The sequence below is a fragment of the Calliopsis andreniformis genome, chromosome 8, assembly GCF_051401765.1.
Source record: "Calliopsis andreniformis isolate RMS-2024a chromosome 8, iyCalAndr_principal, whole genome shotgun sequence".
NCBI classification, from domain to species: Eukaryota; Metazoa; Arthropoda; class Insecta; order Hymenoptera; family Andrenidae; genus Calliopsis; species Calliopsis andreniformis.
The window spans coordinates 2,921,032-2,941,121 of NC_135069.1; the positions used below are offsets into that span (position 1 = coordinate 2,921,032).

The 20,090-nt window shown below is 39.5% G+C and overlaps 3 protein-coding genes across 4 annotated transcripts; 2 read left to right on the forward strand and 1 right to left on the reverse strand.

The window, feature by feature from the left end:
- Positions 1–34: 34 nt before the first annotated feature.
- Positions 35–8,200, reverse strand: Atet (ABC transporter expressed in trachea). Of its 2 annotated transcripts, XM_076382910.1 has the most exons (13): positions 8,060–8,200; positions 5,500–5,669; positions 3,225–3,445; positions 2,707–2,824; positions 2,455–2,644; positions 2,173–2,380; positions 1,916–2,092; positions 1,476–1,837; positions 1,226–1,394; positions 1,049–1,149; positions 939–955; positions 800–846; positions 403–712 (listed from the first exon to the last, which is right to left on the reverse strand). In XM_076382910.1, the coding sequence occupies exons 1-13, from the start codon at positions 8,060–8,062 to the stop codon at positions 552–554; spliced, it is 1,944 nt and encodes a 647-aa protein (XP_076239025.1). In that variant the 5' UTR covers positions 8,063–8,200; the 3' UTR covers positions 403–551. The 2 variants fall into 2 exon arrangements, with proteins under 2 accessions (XP_076239024.1, XP_076239025.1); XM_076382909.1 differs by having other exon boundaries at positions 35–712; positions 800–955.
- A 4,938-nt stretch (positions 8,201–13,138) lies between these two features.
- On the forward strand, positions 13,139–16,822 carry Tbc1d15-17 (TBC1 domain family member 15/17). The gene is made up of 9 exons (XM_076383450.1): positions 13,139–13,300; positions 13,738–13,830; positions 13,899–14,400; positions 14,492–14,677; positions 14,740–14,834; positions 14,917–15,115; positions 15,178–15,395; positions 15,473–15,787; positions 15,855–16,822. The coding sequence occupies exons 1-9, from the start codon at positions 13,274–13,276 to the stop codon at positions 16,161–16,163; spliced, it is 1,944 nt and encodes a 647-aa protein (XP_076239565.1). The 5' UTR covers positions 13,139–13,273; the 3' UTR covers positions 16,164–16,822.
- A 118-nt stretch (positions 16,823–16,940) lies between these two features.
- LOC143182320 (uncharacterized) lies at positions 16,941–17,934 on the forward strand. Its single transcript, XM_076383265.1, has 2 exons — positions 16,941–17,278; positions 17,350–17,934. Exons 1-2 carry the CDS (start codon positions 16,980–16,982, stop codon positions 17,849–17,851), a joined length of 801 nt encoding a protein of 266 aa, XP_076239380.1. The 5' UTR covers positions 16,941–16,979; the 3' UTR covers positions 17,852–17,934.
- The last annotated feature ends 2,156 nt before the right edge of the window (positions 17,935–20,090 follow it).

Consider the following 20,090-nt stretch of genomic DNA (forward strand, 5'->3'; position numbering starts at 1 on the left):
CGTTATCAAGAATGCAGATTGTCTCGGATATGAGACAGCTGCATCGTTGATAAGGCGTCCTAAGCACAATTCTGCGATTTTGTATCTGGGACGCGCATGTAAGGAGGAAGCGAGGCAAATTCGACGAGTTTCGCCAGTTCACAGCTTCCAAATATCGATAATTAATTTAGGAAGTCGACACTGGCGAGGAGAATTTAAAGCCTTGGTATCGCGTCGTTTTTACATGCGCGTGGTTCCGTTTGGTAAAATCGAGAATTGCGATCGTGAGCTTTCGATCGATTTCCCCCGTGATCTTCGATGAGATCGAAGTAAAATATTCATGGTACCGTTAACGTATCGATTATTGATTATCTTCGGTCACTGTGTTTCAACGAAGAGATCGTAGCTTCAGTCTCAGTACAAAGTAGGCGATCACTCTCAAGATGAGGAGAAAACCTGCAAGCGCCACGGCGTCTACCCAGAAGACGGCGTCTTGCATCGACATCTCTTCGAGGAACTTCGTCGGACTCTTGAAGTGGCAGTAGGCGTCGGAACACTTGAGCTTAGCACGATTATAACCATACACTGAAATCATGGCGCCTTCGAAACTGAACCTGACGTAGCTCACGTACGTGAGGAACTTCAGGTACTTTGGAATGGCATTGAAATTGACGAAGAAACCGGAGAACAGAATGATTGGTACTGACGACACTGGCCCGATGAACACTCCGCTCTGAAAGGAGAAATAGTAAACATTTAAAAAAAAATATATAAAAAAGAAATCCATGATAACACATTAGATAATTAATAAGGCACTCACCTCCACACTCATCGCTGCTCCTATCACTAAACCAATGGATTGAGAAACTAACGCAGTCAATATACATATAGTTAAATACATCATGAATCTATTCGTTTCCATTGGTTGCGAAGTTATGAAATATACAATGAGAACGTACGCTATAGAATACACTATCTGCAATAAAAAGTAGAAAGTGTAACACGTTAGTGTAGGTCTTGAACATATAATCCTTTTAATAATTAAACAGTATACATTTCTTTTACTTACTTGAAAGGGAACGTCAGCTAGAGTCCTCGCAAGATAATAAGCTTTCACGGAGTACCAATAATTTAGATGTTCTCTCACGAATACCGCCATTTCTGTCGGAACTAATTAAACAATATCATTAATATTTGATCAAAAAGAGCTACAGATATTTTCATTACTAATTGCCTATTCACTTACATGTGAGAATGGTGGGCATCATAGCGGTGAACATGAGAAACATCACCGTGAAGAATACACAGCCGGCATTGCTCATCACTTGCGAGGCATCGTTACCAATGTCGTAGTAAATCGCACCGATAAGAAATCCAACGATTATATGTGAAATCAGCCTTACTCTCGTTAATGTCTGCAACACCAAAAGAACATCGTGAGAAGACCAAAAAATCAGCCACGAAAAAGAAGCCAACACTCGATTCGTTCTACTCACCATGTCTCTTATTTGCGATAAGAAAATTCTTTTAAGAAGAATCCAAAACTGGGTACAGCTATTCGTTGGGAACCCGACTCTTTGCTCTATACTCTCTGCGCTATCTAACAAAGAGGTCGTGCAAGAGATCGGCATGTTAATCACCGTTCCGCCATTCGGTTGCTTCGCCACTCCGTTTGGTATCAAAGCAGATTCAGACTTTGTTTCCTGCTGCGGTGACTCTTTCGCGATATCATTCGAAACGGTCTGCACAGCGTTGATTGCTGCTTGATGATGCTGGTAATTGGCGCACTTGCCATTATTGACGGCCATCACTAATTTATGTACGCATTCTCCGTGTTCTCCACACGCTACTTCCATCACTGTGAAAGAATGTCTCGTTAGGATAAAGTATCGATCGTTTAAGTGCAAGTGAAACTTTCAATAGAATCTCTGTGTACCGTAATCCGCTGGATTGTGATAACCAGGGCATTCCAAACCCATTGACGATAAAAAGGGCACCAGACCACTGACGTTCCCTTGGTACATACACTGTCCCTCGGCTAAAAGGTACAAATTGTCGAACATCTCGAACAGTCGTGCGCTCGGCTGGTGTATTGTACATATGATAGTCCTCCCTGAAGAAAAATCCAAGTATGTTGAATACTGTGGTCTTCAATTAGTACTACCAGAAGAAACGATTAGTCATCGGAATTACCTCCTCTGCTTAACGACTTAAGTAAACTCAGGCACTGGTAACAGGTCGAACTGTCCAAGCCAGAAGTTGGTTCATCGAAGAACATCACTGGAGGATTATTGACAAGCTCCAGCGCGATTGATAGTCTCTTTCTCTGGCCTCCACTAAGGCAATGGGTCTGCGTATTGCTTGCATCGCTTAGGCCAAGCGTCTCAATGATCTCCTCGATCTGCAGAACATTCCAATTCGTGAAAATCGTTCAGTCCCAAAAATAGAAAGCAATAAAGCGTATTCTTAACGCACCACTACTCGCTTTTCCCTCGCGCTGATATCTTTTCCTAGCTTCAAATTCGCCGAAACCTTCATCGCCTCGTAAACTGTCAGATGAGGCAGCAGACGGTCGTCTTGCATTATGTAACAAGACATTTTCCGAAATCTTCTTAGATTCCTATCCTTCCCGTTTATCAGCACAGAACCGCTCAAGTGTGATGTCCTGGAAATATACGTACCGTTAGGTATCATCGAATTCTTCCATCCTCTAGTTATGAAACTCACTTGTAACCTGCCAGAACATTCATCAGGGTACTCTTCCCAGCGCCAGAGGGGCCCATAATGGCAGTCAGTTCTCCAGATCGAAATTTTCCGTTTACACATTTTAGAATCGTCTTGTACCCTGCAACGTGGAATTGATTAACTTCAGCAAAGTAGACTCGGTACCACTTGCTGTATTTTCTGTCGTGTCTCTGTCACTCTATAATAGAACGGTTTACGTAATATTTCGCATTGCTAAAATGGTATTTGCGGTCTTGCCAAGTTCACAATATTCCGCGGGAACAAGGCATAGAATTTTTGTTAAGTTGTAGGTTCTGTGGTTAGCCAGATCTTCTGGCTGACCTCTTTACAGCGAGTGCAGTTGCACCTCTGAGGTGCATCTGGACCGAAAGCTGAACGAACACGTACGTCCCTATTGATTCTTTTAGCTAGGTCGTTCACACACGTTGTCGAGCGCTTATCGGATGGGCCTCCGGTTATGAGTATAGGTTTTCTGGGGAATTTCGACTCTGGGGACCAACCTCTCTTCCTGCCCTCGGACACGCTATACGCCAGGTTCTTGAACTCAATGTCAACCGGTGGCCTCTTCGGAAGGTGCGTCAGTGTTACTGCCGGCCTTTTGCCATCCTGCCCAGGACTATGGTTTGGTACTTTTCTGGCGAACATGCTACTGCTGCACATTGCAACCGCGGCCCCATTCGTCGCGCCGTTGCAATTGCAGTGGAGATTGTTTTGCGAGCCGCTGCAACGTAAGGAGAAATGCATCATAATCCTCTGTCCCAAAAACAGTTCTTTAAGTTACTTTAACATCGATCAAAAATTTCCTCGACGTCTTAGTACTCTTGAAAGTCCGATTTCTCTATTTTACTTCCAAGAAAGCGTGTCGTTTATTTTTTTTTTTTAGAAAATTATGAGTCAGCTATTGGTGTGAGAAAATATTAGAGACTAATATGTGTCGCTGCACTAAATTAGATAATTGTTGGTTCTCGTTTCCACGAAGTTGACGTTTAAGCGAAGCTAATAGAGAACGTTTCTGCTTGCGCCACTTTACGAGCCCTAGTACTCTTACTCTCTTTTTCTCACGTTTCGCGTGAAATTTTACACGCGAGATACTCGCGCATTTTATAGAAATAAAATTCGTTTCTTGTGTATCAAAAGAAGAGGCTTTCTCTTTCGTCATATAAAATCATCGCGGATGGTATTTTCGTTGGGGCATAGCCTGATTATTTTTAGTCGAATCTGTTGGGTGTTGACGAAATGGAGAGTTGAGTCATAGCGAGTTGGAGTTCTCTCTGCCGTTGCGTACGATCGGAAGCGTTCTAAAGTTGGAGCAATAATAATTCTGAACCTTGATGTCGTGAATAGTGATCAGTAGAACAGTAGACTGTGTCCTTAAGGCGAATGTTAATGGTATAACGAGGAGAAGTTTGGGAAAGAAGAGTAAGACCTAAGAAATAGCTGATGATATTGATTAGCTCGGTTTACGTGGTAAAACCAATAGCAACGATTTCTTTCTTCGCCAAGTGTCTCCTGTCGGTCTGAAGCGAATCGTAGAAGCCACGAGAGTTAAGCGTGTGTGGCTTGCCACGTGGGTAATTTAATCTCTCGCTTAACATTAGTTTTAAGGTTTCAGCGAAAACGAGATAATAATCGATATTTTGTCTGAAGAACGAACGATCAAATTTGAAGAACGATAGAATTTTTTAGCAATGTGACGAAGTTAAGTGGCTATTAGTCTATGATACTTGAGAAATTGTGTCAGATTGTTTTTCTGCGATGAAAAATGGAATGAATGAAGCAGGGTTGACAAAGAGCAGATGCTGCGCATTTCTGTTTAGTCTGAGCTTCTTTGCGTCATTAATCTTATATGCAATACATGTTTGCAGAAAAACTAATGGCCGTTCCTGATAGTATGAATATGTGTCATGCAAAACTGCAGGACTTTTAGAACACAACGTCAATCATGTTTGTTTCTACGAAAAGCGATCTGTAATCGACGAAACGAACTAGGAAAAGTCTTTGTGGAAGCCTAAGTCTGAACAACGCGATCAATGGAAGGACCTTGAATTCCGTTTTAGACATATTTGGGGTGTAAGGGTACTTACTTCGCGTGTTCGATACCAACTCGATGACCGCACTCTACCTCATTCATTGTTTGTACCATGAAACACCCAACAAAATTCTCCTTGGTTTTGGCTCATTAGCGAAAGCAAAAGACGTAAAAGAGTCCAGTTCCTTAGAATTCTCCGTCTTCTTACTACCGAATATCATGGAATATGAAATCTAAGACTACAGTCCTCTCCTTACGTAAGATGGACTTGAAATGCTCTCATAAGAAAAGATTTGCGATCGAATAACGCGTTGTCGAAGTCAATTGTTGCAAGCTACTTCGAAGGATATCTTTCAAACGCGAATTAAAGTGGACCAGTGAAAGGAGCGGACTCTGAAACCATACTATTCAGACTTTTTTTTAGAAAAAACTAGGCACAAAGCTTGACAAGGCTTCAGTATTAAATATAGAGAATAACTATCTTCTCTTGATTTTATTCAGAAGTTTTATCGACTGGACAAAAATTCTTCAATATTTTAATTGCAACCATTTGTTGTTTTGGGGTAACTCGAACCTGACATAAGCGTTTGTGTATCTATACTACAATTTGCAAAATGCGATAAACAGAGCGATGACTGTGCAATGCATATTTATTGCGACTTTTATAATATTTGTGCATCGCCTTTCTAGAGCTCGACTTCTCAAATTTGTATTCTTAAAAGCTTATTAATGAGTGGAATATTTACCTAATAACTGCATTATTGAGATTTTCCAAATGTAGTGAGGGTGGAGGGGATTTAATTGTCACCTGGTGACTTCCGCCTGGTATGAATTGCACCTGTTCATCGCCACTGTACCGAGATCCTCCTCCACCGCTCAGAGTGAGATTCTTCAAATCTGCCATCATCTGCTGATGCTGAAACAATGAGACGATCAATTAGGTTGGCTTTAGCTTGGCGAAATTTCTTCGCTGAGTATAAACAATTTCCTTCCTTTAGCCCAAGATAATCTGCCTTTCCACAACTGTTTCTACATTTTAAATCGAACGACGGAGCTTCCGTCATGCAGCGTTAACAGTGGAACGAGAAGAATTCCATTGGAATTCTTAAAAGGTAGCCCGGGATAAGATCGATGAATCATATGCATTTAAAGCGAGGACTTTTGAACTGTCAACACGAGTTCGTTCACAAAGAGCTTTCTTCTTTTTGCCTATGAGCTAGCATCTCTTGGTTTTTAGCTCTTATTTCCGCGTATCAACTGTAGGAGAAACGTGAACAATTACTACCGCGAGCGAATATTTCTCCCAATCACTGAAAGCAGAGTTAACGTTGCGTCCGAGATACTCCAACACGAATAAAAAAAAATTTCGAGCCGAGACAGGTGTCAGCATGTGGAAGCCACAAGTAGAGATAAACACCTGTTCACGATAAATAGGATTATGTTAGTTTCGTTGGTAATCGAAGAGCCGATAATGAGAAAATGTGAATTAATAATAGAATCCTCTCTTAAGCATAATCACATACAAATAAGATCGTTATCGGTACCATTGGGTTGCAGTAATAGTCCCATTGAGCGGCTATTTGCCAATCCTTTTCCCGCACAAATAAATCCACAGCTTATCGAACGGTTATAAGACAACGGTGTCCGTGACATGGCAAACTAATAGCGGTACGAAGCTGAAGAAGTGAAAAAGCTAGACGTCAAATGTGACGTGTCGTTCCACCGAGCTTGTACGAGTTCAATTAAAATATATCAGCGTGCGAACGAGACAGGGAGCTGAGGATTAGCGTTGCGACAATTTAATACTCTCGATTATGCAAATTCCACGTCCTCGCGAGCAGCTTATGTTTCTTCACGAGAATACCTCTGCCCGGATGTACGAAAAAGCAAAAAGGCTAAAGCTATCCGAGGTATTAACCTTCTCCCGCCTTTTTTCCTTAATCAAAGAGGGGGCGTGAAATTCAAGAAGCGAAAAGAATGTGAAACACTTGCCTGGATACGTTGCAAGGGATCGATCGAAGTTTTCGGGTGCGTACACGTGCCAAAAATCGCACTGACCCTCGACACACGTGCTACCTCGGCGTACGAACCCATGTTTTGCAATCGGTCATAAATGCAAATGGTTAGCTCTGAATCTGAGTCGCGAAACGGATCGATAAACCTTTCAATTGATAAGTTCATCGGCGATCTCTCGTTTTATCGGGACATTCGGAAAGTATATTAGCGATCTGGTTCGCGCGTAACGAGCTCTGCGTTATCATTGCTAATGATCAAATCGCGATTGCTGTGAAACGGCTCGTCTGAACGGTCAAGGATCGCTTGATACTTTTGTCCCCGAGCCAACAAACTCGTGGTCGCATTATGACACTGAATTCTCACGCATAAATCGGTCGGCATGGGGTCAATGGCCCATCGTCGTCTTCGACGTCTACCACAACTCCTACGAGGTATCATCGTGCGTAGTCGGCGGAATTACGGGCAACAATCTAATTCAAACGAATTTCCTGACCGACACGTGTAACGCAGCGGAACTATAACGCGTTACGATGAAGCATGCTCGTTAGAGCATCGATCCACCGCTCCCAGCCACACGTTTATATTACTTGCACTACCATTTCGCCAAACTTTCGAGCAATTCCAATCCACGTGTACCGATCGTATATTTATGATGTTTAAATAGAACGAAGTTACGAGCTAGAGTAAACCTGTCTGCATTGGGATCATCGAGTATCGTGCCAAGACTCGCGCAGCCTGTAGTATTTTTCTTCTTCGGTTTAATAATCCGCGGCGGATGTTACGGTGGATGCTTAGACAAAATTGCAGCTCTGCTTCTTCGAGTCATCGTAAATAAAATGACGGCGGCATCGCGGAGCGCGAACGCCGTTTTCGACGCATCGAATATGCATTTAAACGACAGCAGACGGAAGGAACATTGAGGAAGACCGTGAAAATAAAGTGGGGCATCGTGCAATATGCAAATAAAACGATCCAATGCCACGCACGCTCTTCATTGTCATTAAATCAGAAGTCCTCTCTAATCGTCTTAATATTAATCGTACGTACGCAGATTTATATACATTAATCGTATGTGCGTGCCATCTTTACAATTTACATCTATTCCGCGCGATCATAAGCTACTAAACAAACGAATAACAAAGAAATCAGGAAAGCAGTAGCTCCAGTCGCAGAGACAAAGGAAGGCGTTTAACCCTCTCGGAGTAGAAATGCAGCGCGGAAGGTCGACTGCAGGAGCAGTGATGCATAGTTCTGGTGAACGTAAAAGAGCATCGTAGAAGAGAGACTCACCATAGGTCGAACGTAGATTTCGGTATTCTACCAACGTCCGAATTCATACCCTGGCGATGAAGCTGTGCATCCTCTGCTTCTCCGCCCTTTCGCTCGGTCGTTCCACCATGCACTACACTCCCTACTAAGAGTATTATCGTGGAAATCACGGCAATGTGTCACAAGAAGGAGGAACGATTATCGTAGGCCCAGTTCTATCGTTACGACGCGCCGCCTTTGATCCTCGCCTTCGTTTTTCCAACGATCGATGAGGAGTTTTCCGAATCGCGAGGCTGCATTCGTCCTCGTAGGTTCGTGCTCGCTGCGCTCACGATCGCGATCTGTCTGACAACGGAGCTGCGTGTACCGATCGCGCGCGCACGCATACGCAAGGGGAATCGGATCGCGCGGTACAGGCAACCGATCCGCGGCGCGAAGTGCAACTGACAGGCGATCGGCCGACGCAACACCGTTCTGAATCAGCTGTCGTTCTATGCACCACCGTTCGCCTCTACCAACGAAATGAACTGAGCTGTCGACGTCGAAACCCAGGGACGACTACTATCATCGGGGCCCTCTCCCGCGCACCTTCCTTCCTTCCTTTTGTCTCGCCTTTCTTCGAGGCTACTGGACCGTGCGTGCCTGTAGCGATCACCCTTTCGTCTTCGTGACTCAGAATCATGGTTTCTGACTTCGATCAGTCCTTTGGGAGCTCGAACTACTTCTGTAGCTTCTTTTATTAAATGCAGGGGAGTCTGAGAGGGAGAATTGAATTGATTCCAGGGGAAGAAGTTCTTCGTCGGTAAAGGAAGGTGACTGTCGCAGGAAAGAAGCGCGAAATCATGATGTTAGTTCTTCTTTTCAAGATTCAAGTCTTACGTAAGGAACCGGCGAGCTGGTCGAAAGAAAAACCGATGACTGGGAAGTTTTCTGATTAGTACTCTTCTAGGAAGATGTAATTCGATGCAATGACGTGCATGGCGGAAATGATAGTTGAATTGAATCGGAGTATATAGGTGTTCCTCCATAAACTAAGAATAAGAAATTATAGGCTACTCGAAGGTTGGAGCATCTAAAAATACTGTTCCAAATTTGAAAATTTTTGGAGCGGTCCAAGGGCCTTCAGAACCACCAACACGTTCCTGTTCTCTCGCGCATGCACTGTGACGTACCTGGCCTCTAAGGTCTAGATTCCCGTGACCGGTTCTTTAAATTTCGCCCTCAGTTTATATCTGTATTCCTGTGGCATGGAAAAGAGAAGGGACCGCGGGGGGGACAGAGAAAGCAGCGGATACTGTGTGTTGGAAGGATCGAGACAGGTGATAGTCGAGCGTGGCACGAGGTTTCAGGGGTGAGAAAGAAAGAGAAGCGCGAAGGAGAAAGGAGAATGAGTTACCACATGCTGCGGGTCGATACTCTAGCACCAGCCTGTCTGGTGCAGAAGCACCGAGCGCGAGTACATTTGCACCGACGAAACGCTGTGTTTCACGCGGCACGAGTGCGAAGACAAAGACAGAATGCGAATCAGACACTCGCAGACAAGGACTGCCGCACTGGTGAATGAAGATCAAAGTTTAGCCATGGCTCTGACGCAACTAGCGTCGCCCTACAGTTCCAGCAGGGCACACATCACTTGCTCCCTTTTTGGCATAGTTGCACTGCCCGAACAGATCCAGAGCTAAACTTTGATCGCTGATCTTCTGGTAGACATGTTCAGGAGATACTCAAGGATGGCAATTTGCGTGAAAGTAGTCAGAGCTTCTGGGAAAGGAAATAATGTCAATGGAAACTCAATAGATGTTTTCTTTCTGCTATAAAACACCGAGGCCGATTCGGATGGAATCTTGTTACTGGAGTTTTTGTTCTTGCTTAAGGCCTGTTTTCTGCAGACGAGTCGTTAAATTATGCTCGACTTTGCTCTTCCTTTTAACGATTCTACTTGGCTCAGAGAAACAGGATTCTCCGTGCTGGCGTCTTGGCTTCGATTGGACTTTGGTATATATGCTCTTCTGGGCTCCCACTTCAAATTCAGAGTTCTTTGATAACAAAGAAACGGAGCGGGAGAATTCGAAATCCACGCGTGGAGGACGAGGAAGCATAAAAAGTCGTTCCTTGACTCGAGAGTAACCTTCTGCGGTGCGTATTAGAGTACCAGTCGATGATCCCTCTTTGGCTTAAGAAATCTAAGCACTGACCAATAGTCGATTAGGAACTGAAAATGTACGTATGATAATGTGCCTAAATATATGCGGCGCGAGCGATGATCCCGATTCCTAGAGAACAGAGTAGTGTATTTTGAGGAAGGTCTAGATGTTCTCAAAGTGTGACAAATCAGAAATCGATACACAGACTTGTGCATACGTAGGTTTTTTAATTAGATATATTACGTAATATTTTTAACTATTTTTGGGATCTCTCGGTAGATATCTTCGATGAGTTAGTGCATGAGTACTAAGAATGTGCAAATCGAATATAGTATCAAGTGCAGGGTAAGAGATTGAAAAAACGAGAGAAAATATTATGATAAAATATCCAGGATTTGATTACATTTGTCATCGTGCTGTCATAGTTAGAGTTCTTATCGTCTAAACAGTCATGATCGAAGTTCGTATCCCCCACGTCATTTAGTCACGTTTCCTTTGTTGACTCCTACTTAAGCGGAACTTTCGCTTCTTCCAGTTCACGCGTACAAAACATATTTATGATAATCGGATAAATACGTAACAAACTAAATTGCTAAATATTAGGGCTCACGTGTGGGACGAGCACGTGACAAAACAAGTATCGACCCATTCTCCACTGCTCCGTTTTGTATACGGAAACGGTTCGGTAAAATTGAGGGTGTTGGCTCTGTTCAGGCCAATTTTTGCGTAACCAACTTGTCTGCAGCGGCGATCTATTTTGAGAAAAGCGTCTGTGTAAAATTGTCACTGAAATGCCGTACATGCATGTACCAGATCCTGAGAAGCAAAAATAGCTCTCAATACCTTTCGAGGGGGGCTCAAAGTAGACTTTTGCAAATTTCGAAGCATGGCTTGCGTGTGGATAAACGCAATTGCACGATTGTGAAATCATGCACGAATTTCGCTGACTCTTACTCGCCTACTAGAGATTATTAAAGTACGCGTGCACCGAAGTCTGCACTGTGATTTTCAGAGAACTGGTTTCATCTTCCTCTGACTCAGAACACGTGTTTCTAATATCTACACGCATACACGTATATAATGCTTCGTTTAGCGAAATAATATCTCTCATTTTTATCTGTTTCCTTCGCATTTTGCGTCAGAAGATTCTGGACTAGTTTCCGCTCCAAAGCTTTAACGATATTATCCTTTTTCTGGGAAAACTTCTTCTTCTTCTTTCGTCAGTCGTTTAGAGCGCGTCTATATGCAGTTACGTTTGCACGTTTGCTTTCAATTCTAAGAAGGTGCAATTTATGAGCGCCTGAGGAAGATAGCCCTGAGTCCTTGCATTCCGCATCCTCGACTATGACCATGTAATACCAGAACCGCTGTTTCGATGCAGCTGCAGGTTATTCGCTTTTTCGTGCCCTTCCCAATGTTCGAAGTCACGCAATCTGTCGATCGGTCGAAAAGCATTTCGATCTAGATACATACTTCGTTATGAAGTAGCGAATTAAGAGCGATAAACAGGATTAATTTCGTGGCGTATCTTTGAAGACAAAAAAACATCGCGTGCTTCAATAGACAATTAGATTAAGATTCGAACTGTATAATGATTTGTGTTCTATCGTTGTATTGGTCTGATTACGCAGTTCATTGCTTGTGTCATGTCTCTCGGTGCAACTGTACTTGATGCAGAGGCTGCATCAGAAAGGGAAATGCTATGAAACTTCACATATGCGTTAGGACAAAGAAATCAGCTGATCTCATGAGATCTCTAAATGGGATAATGACAAGAATTTTTTTTGCGTTAAGTGTCGTTTTTTCAATCGTTTCTAAATTTTTATGATGCTGTTATGGTATTGTGGTATGCGACAATACAAGAATATTGTTATTATTATACTATTCAAGATAAGAAATCCATCTGTATACCTATATATTAATAAGTAATGAGCATCAACATGTATCGCTGCATCATCGATACGGTTTGTGTTGCATATGCATGAAACAAAGTCCGAAATTCAAATGAATCGATCTTTATTTTCATTCCTGTTAAAAATTATCATTAAATGGATAAGAGAGATTGTGTTTTATTTATTACTGTATGTCGAGATTCGCGAACTTTGTTCTATTATTTCTTCAAAAGAAATGCCTGAGAGAGGCTTCATTCTTTTTCATTTCTAACAATTATGATTCATATTTTGGCAATTTATGCAGAATATTTTATCTGCAGGGTATGAGAGCAACACAGTATTAGCACTTGAAGAATAATAACAAGGGGAAATCCTTTCCCACTACTCTAACGTTAGTGCAATTAATTGTCTGACTAAAGATAATGAGTAACGCCGCGATGCCTCTTTTTCTTGAACTCTTTCGATACTATATGGCTTTGAATGGCTCGATTGCTGAGAACAAACTGCACAAATGTGCATTAAAGATATCCATTTTGCAGGTGTTTTCAAGGTAATCTATAGTTATCGTGTATGAAACGCGCTTGTCAAAGTTATCACAGACTTTCACATTTTAAAATACTCAGGTGTGTTCGATAACACTTCTTTCAGGATTACGAGTAACATCGTTTAGTAGCATTTTGTTAGGGTATACTTAAATATATTTGTAGTACAAACATATATCATTCACCTTATCACTGAGGATTGTTCGTATACGGGACACGCCGTAACATTGAAATGAATGAGCGAACGTGAGAGGGAAAGAGTAAAGTTTCGTGACAGAGGTCGCGATCAAACGTTCACACGCGCATGTAGTCGAAGCTACGAACTCGGCGTTTTGATCGTGCAAGGTTCATATCTATCGCAGGTCTGTAGTTTGTAACGAATTATTTAAAGTATCACGAAATGTGTCACGATTCCTGGTCATCGAAGATACACCGAAATCAGACGAACATTTCATTTGTTTGTTGCGATCAAAGCAGCACCAGAGAAAGACGGCTATACTTATAAACGGTACACGTAGATGCATGATAGCAAGAGCGAGCCAAGATAATAGAATAGAAGGAGAAAGAACAGAGGCAAGCTTGTGAAACGGTGGAGTGATGTATCGAGATCGCTCGTAACTTGATCAGCCTGCTAATTTACGCTGAAATATATTCGAAATGTTTGAGCCCACAGAGCAAGGAAAGGTGAGAATTTGTTCTAAGAGATTAGTCATCGTGAAGGTATTTTCGTTATCTTAAAATCCCTTAACTAGAGTGTCATGCTTCACAATTTCGAGAATGACGTATATCAAACTCCCACCCACATGCAATACTTGTGATATGTCAACAAGACCTTTGACACGTACTATGTGTTAAATTATTATGTCGTCTTCGCTTTTATCGTCAAATTCCTTATGTTCTCATCAAACATTTATGTAGAGATACACGTTTTTCTACTTGTTCAATGTTATTGTTAGTGAGGTTAGATTGTTATTATTATTATTGGAATTTCCTACTGATTGGTCTTCAATCTTATTGTGACATTTCCTGTCCCGCCTGTTCCTATGTTTACGTATGCTGGGATTATATTTTCAATTAGATTATATGAAAAAGATTCCTTTCAATGAAAGATTACTTTTTAGGATCTATGCATTCATACAGGAGTTGTACTTCGAGGTACGAACACCAGGGAAGATGAGGTTCATAGCTTGGGAACTTTAAACATTGTTGAATATGTAAGCAGAGACACAGAGTACTATTTACTTTTGTGAATATTTCAGAATGTAATTCCTTGAACTTGCAGAGTTTTGGGAAATGCATAGAATGGAAACCTATAGAGGATTCTGTGGTGTCTGAAAACCAAGATCAAGATCCAGAATGGTCTTTGGTAGATACACATACCAGGCGTACTCGTACATCATCAGAGGGACCAGACTCTCTTGGACGTACGAGAATTGTTAGAATTTTGTTCACAGACTTAAACTCTTTCCGTATAAATCATGGGGGACAACAGCTTATATTCATGCAAAAGGATGGTACCACCTATGTTGCCTTCTTTCAGTTGTCTAATGCTGAAAGTTTTGTAAATTCTTTGAAAGGTTTTATTAAATTTGTAAAGTCCCGTACAAATAGAAATTTATATATTGTTGTGGATGAAGTTCAGTCTGTATTAAGTAAATCATTTGCTGAGTTAGACATATTTCAAGAAAATACTTCATATTATGTCTGGAAATTTGTAAAGAATTTCCAGAACCGTCCATATGAAACCACAATGGAGGCATTTTCTAAACTGGCAGACATTTGGTGTAAGTGAACAGAAATCTTGAAGCAAAGATTATATAATATCCACACTCTTTTAAAGATTAAGGACCCTTTGGGTGTAATCTTGATTTGTAGTGTACAAAGAACCAGCTAAACGTCCAGTTGAAGAAGCAGTTGCAGATATATTGAATAGCACACTTTCAATTGATGTTCCTGATCTTCCTCATCCACCAGTATCTGTAGGTTCTGGAGATGAATATGAAGTGATTGGGGAGCATGGATTGGGTGTAACATTACCTCCACGACCACCTTGTCCAAGAGGTATAATAGAAATAATTATATGTTACACATAACATATATTAAAATAAATATACCTATATTAGGTTCACCACTGTCACAAGAGCAATGGAATAAATATAAAGATCCAGATGGGAGAATTTTAAATTCTGCGGATGTAAAGCAAGTCATTTTTCGCGGGGTTCGTACATATGGCTTTATTATGAAGTAGTATGAACTGTTAAACACAATCAACAAATTAAGTTAAATGAAAAAATTTATAGGGTATTGTCCCATCTTTGCGATTTGAGGTCTGGAAGTTTTTATTAAATTATTATCCATGGAATTACACGCACGTTGAAAGATTAGAACTCAAAAAGAAAAAAACTGATGAGTATTTCACAATGAAATTGCAATGGAAGTCTATGACGCCTGCACAAGAGAATAATTTTTCCGATTATCGAGATCGAAAAAGTTTAATAGGTAATATGTGGAAGTGAGATATTAACTGAGACACTGATAATAACATATTACCTTAATTCCAGAAAAAGACGTCAATAGGACCGATAGAACACATCCGTATTATTCGGGAGATAATAATCCCCATTTAGCGCAACTGTACGATATTCTTATGACATATGTGATGTATAATTTCGATTTAGGCTACGTTCAAGGCATGAGCGATCTTCTTAGTCCTATTTTATGTTTAATGGAAAGTGAAGTTGATGCATTTTGGTGTTTCGTCGGGTTCATGGATAAAGTCGTAAGCTTCTTATTACGAATTCTATAGGATAATCTTTTATACAGTATTTCTAAACACGTTTAATATGCACGAAACAGAGCAACAACTTCGAAATAGATCAAGCAGGGATGAAAGCTCAACTGTGCCAATTGTATACCCTTCTGAGCACTATAGACCCACAACTAGCACACTACTTAAATAAACACGATTCAGGAAATATGTTCTTTTGTTTCCGCTGGCTCCTGGTATTATTTAAAAGAGAGTTCAACGCGCTCGATATAATGAAATTGTGGGAAATATTGTGGACTGATTTACCATGTAAAAATTTCCACCTGCTTTTATGTGCAGCTATATTAGACACAGAAAGAAATGTGCTTATGGAAAATCGTTATGGATTCACAGAAATATTAAAGGCAAGCCTATGAACTAATACATTTAAGAATCAGACTTTCGGTAATTAACGCACTGTATGCATTGCAGCATATAAATGATCTTTCGCTACACATTGAGTTACCATGGACTTTATCCAAAGCGGAGGGCATTTATCACCAACTAATGGCGGTAGCAGACCAGTTGCCCGATAACGTTCGCCTCATCATTGGACTTGAACCTTTAAATAAAACCTTGTCTCTTTTAAGCGACGTAGAAGACGGCGAAGCATCTACCCATAACGCCGAAAGTAATAGAACCGATAGCAATTCAAGAAGAAATAGTACAGAAGGTGGTAACGTTAAGCTCGGAGATAATGAAGTGTCGTTTGAAAGGGGTTTAAATTTATCGTACATGTGAGACCTGGATCGATCGTTTATTCTAATTTGAAGAACGTGTTGTGCACCGCAGTCAATTTTACAAGACTTACACTTTTAATAAACACTATTTGCGGGTCCGGTTTTTCAGAGAGAACTTGCACATTGTTCTTTAGAACAATGCAACGATGCCATTTTGGCTTTCAACGAATGTTATTGTGTATATTGTGTATTACAGGATGCACAGTTTTTCAGGAACATCTTATAAACTTCATATCGAATTTTGAATCGTTCTTCATAGAACAATGACCTGTTCGAACAGGCGTCTCGATCGTTGAATTTGTAATTGTATTGTATAAACGTGAAATGTTACCTCGAATTTACGAAGTTACAGCGAGTATTATTGTTAGTGGCATTGAATTTTGAGATATTTATGAAATTCATTGTAATTACGAAGAGATTATAGATCGCGCATACTCAGTAAATAAGAGGTAGTTTCGTACGAACGCATATTATATTCTTCTTCTTAATATTTTCGATGCATAGTAGTTTCGAAACGATTTTCAGAAACAATTCGCACTGTACTTTGATTGACATTGTATGCTGGCGTCGTATTCATTTAAGTTCAACTACCTTTTTCAGATTTGTACAAAGCCTCATGACAGTACTGTGTATTTCTAATAAAAATCACCTGTTTAATCTTTAAAACATATGCATATAATTTTCTTACCTGTACTCGAAGTTTCAGTGATGATCTTGTTGTGGACACAAGTTGTGTTTTCGTAGTTTTACGTAATTTTCGCAATTTTCGCACGTGGTATGTCTGCTGTCATGGTGTCATGTCGATTGTCTAGTATTGATGCTTAGAAATGTAAACAATGGTTTTCCTCCAAACCTAAACACTTTTGTACCGTCAATGAAATATTTACGAGGTATGGAATTCGTCACTCTAAAACGTAGTAGAAATCGAAGAAGGAGAGGGCATTTGAAAAAGCGACGTCGAAATCAAGTCAAATTAGAGGTTAACTTTACCAAACGTCAAAGATTAATTTCAGAGCCTATTAATAAATTTAACGTTAGAGGAAAAGCAGTGTCAAATATAATGGAGGCTAGTTCATTTTGGGAAAATTATTCAGCAGCCCAAGAGTGGCAGAAGAGGTTAGTCGATATATAATTTAAATAATCAAACCTTGCTCGGTCTGTTTAAGGAATAAGTTACATTCTTTTAGACACAATGTAACGTGGTGGAGGACTCGTTGTTTTGCATTAGAATATGAGAATCAAATGTTGAGAGAGAAATTAAGGTCTCTGGCATGTCAGAATACTCAACAGAGTTTTGCGAGTACTCAAAATAATCAAGTCTACGGAAACCAAGCTGCAGAAGAAGAGGAAGATGAACCTGGTTCTCATGAAGAGTCAGAGAATTTGGAGTTTCATGTAAATGAGGATATGATGAGTTTTTTGGAGCAAAGTATAAGGCATAAAATTGAATTAAAGAAGAAACAAGAAGCTGAGTCACTTGGAAAAGAAGGAGAGAAAGAGGAAAATGAAGATGCATGCATCCAAGGTGGAGCTAAATGGATGCAGACTAGAAATAAAAATGCAAAATTGCTTTATGGCAATGCTAGCCCTACAATATTAGCAATGGAAACTGCTCTTCAAGCTAGCGTTGACAGGCACAAGGATAAAGCAAAGCCTCAATACTGGCCCATCATTCCTTTAAAACCATGATCCCTGAAATGGCATTGTCTTGACTTGAAATATATTAAAATAAGCATTGTTAAAAACAAATACATAACTCTTTTCTATTAATATTTATGTGATATTTATTTTACCGCGCAATTCCTCTTGTACTCATGCTGCCTAGAGATGTCGCTACTAGTACCTTTCTTGCAGTTTTCAAGCATTAATTTATTCAATTATGTGAAAATGTTTAAACGTTTCGTTCTCAATAATTTTAAAACATTCCTTTTCAAATATTTGCATATTACATATCTGTCTTGTATCTCACATTTATTTTAACCTCAATGAATTTATAAGTAGATTTAATCAATTTTGAACTTTTACATGCTTTACAGCGAAGTGTAGATGGTATATAATTATTTTATTAATTTTTATTTTATTCTGGTGTTCACATATAACAGGTGGATGTTAGAATCGAACGAGTTTCGATACTATCGACGTTCAAACGATAATTTGAATTCTCGAAGCTGCGCGCGCAGTTCTCCCCTTGGACTAACGCTGGCGCGCAGAGCTCATCGCAGTGGTAAGTTTTTTACCATTTTCTTTAGTATTATTGTAGAATTCGTCTAATTTTTGCACGTTTCGATAACATAGAAGATAGTTCTATGACATTGCGTAGCAAAATTGTATGTATCTTTCAATATATTTGCAAATTTAGTGAAAAATGTTTGTGTCTAATTGTTAAGCGGCAAGAACGTATTTGTTACTGCGCACGCAGGTTGCGCATCTAATAGTTTCTTCTTGCCTGTTCAGACGCGTCTAGATCGTCTCTTGATTTTTATTTGCATTTTCGTAGAAAAAACAGTTAATTATTCGCCATTCGAGCTAGTTCTGATTTCCGTAACCTAAATCTTCCGAGTTATATATTTTTTGTGTAAAATGAGTGTTTATTGTGCAAAAAAGGAGACTTTCAAATAAAGAAAACCTGTAGAACATCATATCGAGTATATTGTCCGGTAATTTTCGCGATTTTTATGATTGAATATTGCTCCAGACTCTAGATGATAGCATTTAAGTTAATAGATATATTGATTTATATAAAATAAGACGATGAATTGAAAATAAAGTAAGTTTTAATATTTTACTTTGTATAGATGTCATTGATGGTGACCGTAGTATGCTTGAGAATTTCTTGCGCATACGTAATACGTCTCTTATACGTATTACGTATATAGGGCGATACCGTAGTCACTTGAGGATTTGTCATTCTTTTATTCTTTGGATTTTTGAAGCTGCGTGCTCAGCCCACTTCAAACAAAATGGCGCAGTTATACAGAGCTCATTACAGTGGTAAGTTTTTTCGTTATTACTTTTATAGTATTATTACAGAATTTATTGGATTTTTGTTTGTTTCGTAAATATAAAGTACTTTTGTACTACGGTGCAATAAAATTTATGTAAATCTTACAATATATTTATTTACGTTTGCGTTTTTTTCTGTTACAGATTTATGCTCGTATTTGAAGTAATTGGAATTAACGATCTACTAATCCCATTATATTTAACAATCAATGGATTGAAGTGCATCAAACAAATATAAATTAATGGGTTCTCGTAAAGGATTGGTAAAATTTAAATTTATTCTAAAATATGTGTGGTAAAATTTAAATATGTATTTTTATATTTGTATGGTTTTATGCCTTTTATGATTTTATGATTTTATGACTTTTATGATTTTAATTAATGTTGATCGTAAACATGGTCTACAATTTATTACTTATTTCATATTAACAATGAAATAAAATAATTAATTCACTTTTTTATTCTTTAGTTTACTAATTTAAGTAATGTATACTTATTAGACTGCAGTAAAAAATTTAAAGTAATTGTCTCACACTGCAGTAATAACTGCGTGATGTCAAATATTATTTATGTAGAATTTATTAGTTTTACAGTAGTTTTTATTGACATGTTCCTTGAGTTATCGAAATTACATTCGGATGATTCGTTTTACGCAAGCAAAAGTAGTAAAGAAAAGATATATTTCTGCAATTAATTATTACATAAAATTCAATAATTATGATCATGTTTACGATACTGATGATGGAAACATTTGATATAATTTTTCCTTGAAATCTAAATTGTCATTTACTCTCTGAAGTCTTATTTTGCGAGTATTGACTCGGTACTTCCGATAGTAAACAGGTTGTTTACATTTCAAGGAAAATAATATTTGCCCGGCGAACACTTCAAAACAAGGAGACACAGCGTCAAGTCGCATGTACGA